General features: G+C 43.8%; 1 protein-coding gene across 1 annotated transcript in view; it reads right to left on the bottom strand.

The window, feature by feature from the left end:
- LOC111974040 (interphotoreceptor matrix proteoglycan 2-like) overlaps positions 1–4,055 on the bottom strand; it is a 24,725-nt gene that overhangs the window by 12,886 nt on the left and 7,784 nt on the right. Inside the window, exons 2-3 of the mRNA XM_024001544.2 lie at positions 2,950–3,008; positions 2,801–2,821 (exon numbers count right to left, since the gene is read on the bottom strand). Of these exons, the coding sequence (XP_023857312.1) occupies positions 2,801–2,821; positions 2,950–3,008 (80 nt within the window). The remainder of the gene's footprint in view (positions 1–2,800; positions 2,822–2,949; positions 3,009–4,055) is intronic.

Genomic DNA, 4,055 nt, shown 5'->3' with positions numbered 1-4,055 from the left:
CCATTTGAGGAACAGAGAGACACATTGAGGAACAGAGAGAGACACATTGAGGAACAGAGAGCACATTGAGGAACAGAGAGAGAGACACATTGAGGAACAGAGAGAGACACATTGAGGAACAGAGAGAGAGACACATTGAGGAACAGAGAGGACACATTGAGGAACAGAGAGACACTGAGGAACAGAGAGACACATATGAGGAACAGAGAGGCACATGAGGAACAGAGAGAGAGACACATTGAGGAACAGAGACACAATAAGAACAGAGAGACACATTGAGGACAGAGAGGAGAGACACATTGAGGAACAGAGAGACACATGAGGAACAGAGAGAGAGACACATTGAGGAACAGAGAGACACCGAGGAACAGAGAGACACATTGAGGAACAGAGAGAGAGACACATTGAGAACAGAGAGACACAATAAGAAACAGAGAGACACACTGAGGACAGAGAGACACTGAGGACAAGAGACACATTGAGGAACAGAGAGAGAGACACATAAGGAACAGAGAGACACATTGAGGAACAGAGAGAGACAATAAGAACAGAGAGACACACTGAGGAACAGAGAAGAGACACACATTGAGGAACAGAGAGACACAATGAGGAACAGAGAGACACACTGAGGAACAGAGAGACACTGAGGAACAGAGAGACACATTGAGGAACAAGAGACACAATGAGGAACAGAGAGACACATTGAGGAACAGAGAGAGAGACACATTGAGGAACAGAGAGACACCGAGGAACAGAGGACACATTGAGAACAGAGAGAGAGACACATTGAGGAACAGAGAGACACAATAAGAAACAGAGAGACACACTGAGGAACAGAGAGACACTGAGGAACAGAGAGACACATTGAGGAACAAAGAGAGAGGACACAATAAGGAACAGAGAGACACATTGAGGAACAGAGAGAGACAATAAGAAACAGAGAACACACTGAGGAACAGAGAGAGAGACACATTGAGGAACAGAGAGACACATGAGGAACAAGAGAGACACACTGAGGAACAGAGAGACACTGAGGAACAGAGAGACACATTGATGAACAGAGAGACACAATGAGAACAGAGAGACACACTGAGGAACAGAGAACACACTGAGGAACAGAGAGACACTAGGAACAGAGAGGACACATTGAGGAACAGAGAGACACATTGAGGACAGAGAGACACACTGAGGAACAGAGAGACACTGAGGAACAGAGAGACACATTGATGAACAGAGAGACACAATGAGGAACAGAGAGACACACTGAGGAACAAGAGACACTGAGGAACAGAGAGACACATTGAGGAACAGAGAGACACATTGAGGACAGAGAGACACCTGAGGAACAGAGAGACACTGAGGAACAGAGAGACACATTGAGAACAGAGAGAGAGACACAATAAGGAACAGAGAGACACATGAGGACAGAGAGAACAATAAGAAACAGAGAGACACACTGAGGAACAGAGAGAGACACACATGAGGAACAGAGAGACACAATGAGAACAGAGAGACACACTGAGGAACAGAGAGACACTGAGGAACAGAGAGACACATTGAGGAACAGAGAGACACAATGAGGAACAGAGAGACACATTGAGGAACAGAGAGAGAGACACATTGAGGACAGAGAGACACGAGGAACAGAGAGACACATTGAGGAACAGAGAGAGAGACACATTGAGGAACAGAGAGACAAATAAGAAACAGAGAGACACACTGAGGAACAGAGAGACACTGAGGAACAGAGAGACACATTGAGGAACAAAAGAGGAGACACAATAAGGAACAGAGAGACACATTGAGGAACAGAGAGAGCACTGAGGAACAGAGAGACACACTGAGGACAGAAGAGAGACACACTGAGGAACAGAGAGACACAATGAGGAACAGAGAGACACACTGAGGAACAGAGAGCACTGAGGAACAGAGAGACACATTGATGAACAGAGAGACACAATGAGGAACAGAGAGACACACTGAGGAACAGAGAGACACTGAGGAACAGAGAGACACTTGAGGAGACAGAGAGGACACATGAGAACAGAGAGACACACTGAGGAACAGAGAGACACTGAGGAACAGAGAGACACATTGAGGAACAGAGAGAGAGACACATTGAGGAACAGAGAGACACAATAAGGAACAGAGACACACATTGAGGAACAGAGAGAGACACATTGAGGAACAGAGAGACACAATAAGGAACAGAGAGACACATTGAGAACAGAGAGAGAGACACATTGAGGAACAGAGAGACACAATAAGGAACAGAGAGACACATTGAGGAACAGAGAGAGATACATTGAGGAACAGAGAGAGGTGCCCTCATTCATGGCGGACGAAACGCCTTTATGTGCATATATTGATAAATATTGAGGGTCTTATTCTGGTGACATGATGATCGATGCTTGGCTGGCTGCCGTTTGACAAATAAAAATGATTATCCATAACAATCTCATCATTAAAGTAGCCTGCTGTATATGACATCTGTTGGCTAGAGTGCACATGCCAAAGTCATAGTGGGCACATTCACTACATAACGCAACATTTGTGGTGAAAAAAACATCATTAGAGTTGTGAGGGAAACCCATTTAACTTTGATTTTTTATTCAGTACATGGGAATTTAACTGCAAAAGTTATTTTCATGTGCACTACATCATCACGCACAGCGTTTTATCCACAACAAGCATGTGGTTTTTATGCAGATATTAGAATATTTGCATGAACATCTGTWGCCAATTGGATGTAAACCTTGTTAGACAGTTATTTGGGTCAGAAGAAAGAAAATATGCTTACCTTTGGAGGTCCTTCTGAGGCCTGGACACATTTGGAAAAGACAAAGAAATATTAGAACTTGATACTGAAATAGCATATTGCCTGTTCAATTAAATAGGATGATTTACAGGTAGTAGATCAATGGATTTATAGCTGTTAATGACGCTTACCTGAATTCAACTACAAAGACCTTCTTGAATCCTGGTAACCTTTCAAATGCATCTTCAATCTAGATGAGAACGATGAAAAGAAAACACACTTAGTTAATTAYCACGTCAAGTTGGAGTTTTTCTCAGGAGAATGAAAAAGATCCACCCTGTTCGCCAGACATGCCTGCATCTACATCAGTACTGTGAATCCTTTACGCCACTAGTTAGCAATATCATTCTCAGTCCAGGAYCACATAGTATGATCAATTACTGCAGTATAGACAAAAATCAAGTCAGTCCCCTGTCCTAGTCTGTGTAGTGGCTGTCTGTGTGCTAAAGCTATCCTYTAGGATCTGTGCCACCTCCCTTCTTTCCCCTCTTGGCCAGGAGCAGTAAGGCTCTGTCCTGTTGTTTACTTATTCATCTTCTCTGTATGTCTGCATCTCAAATGGCACCCTATTCCCTATTTAGTGCACTACTTTTGGCCCGGCCCCATGGGGCTCTGATCAGGCCCTGGTCAAAAGCACTATTGGGAAATAGGCGGCCATTTGGGACACAGTCCATGTCTATAACTAATGGCCTCTGCTCTGACATAAACTCTGGCTCTGCCGGAGAAAAGGCCAAAATGTGAGGTGGCAACATCCAGCGATGGGAATACACCGTCCGTCACTGTGGGTTCCCAGCAGAGGACATGTTTCCAGAGCTGTCACACTGACTGGTGGACCTCTGATTTTCCCAGGCAGCTTTCTTCCTGTTCTTTAGTGAATACAGTATATAGCTGGCAAGCCCGGACAACCAGTACAACATTCGAAAGCTGATAACAGTAAATAGATACAGTAGAATATATATATATATATTTCATCCTCTTCCGAACTTTCTGTTTGTACTCTGTACACGCAAAAGTGAATCATGTAAAATACACTGTACAAAACATTAGGAACACCTGCTTTCCATGACAGATGGATCTTTTATTGATGTCACCTGTTAAATCCAGTTCAGTCAGCGTAGATGAAGGGGAGAAGACAGGTTAAAGGATTTTTAAGCCTGGAGACAATTGAGACATGGAGTGGGTATGTGTGCCATTCAGAAGGTGAATGGGCAAGACAAATTATTTAAGTGCCTTTGAA

This window comes from Salvelinus sp. IW2-2015, linkage group LG15 (assembly GCF_002910315.2).
Source record: "Salvelinus sp. IW2-2015 linkage group LG15, ASM291031v2, whole genome shotgun sequence".
NCBI lineage: Eukaryota > Metazoa > Chordata > Actinopteri > Salmoniformes > Salmonidae > Salvelinus > Salvelinus sp. IW2-2015.
This window is presented reverse-complemented; position numbering and strand designations above follow the sequence as displayed.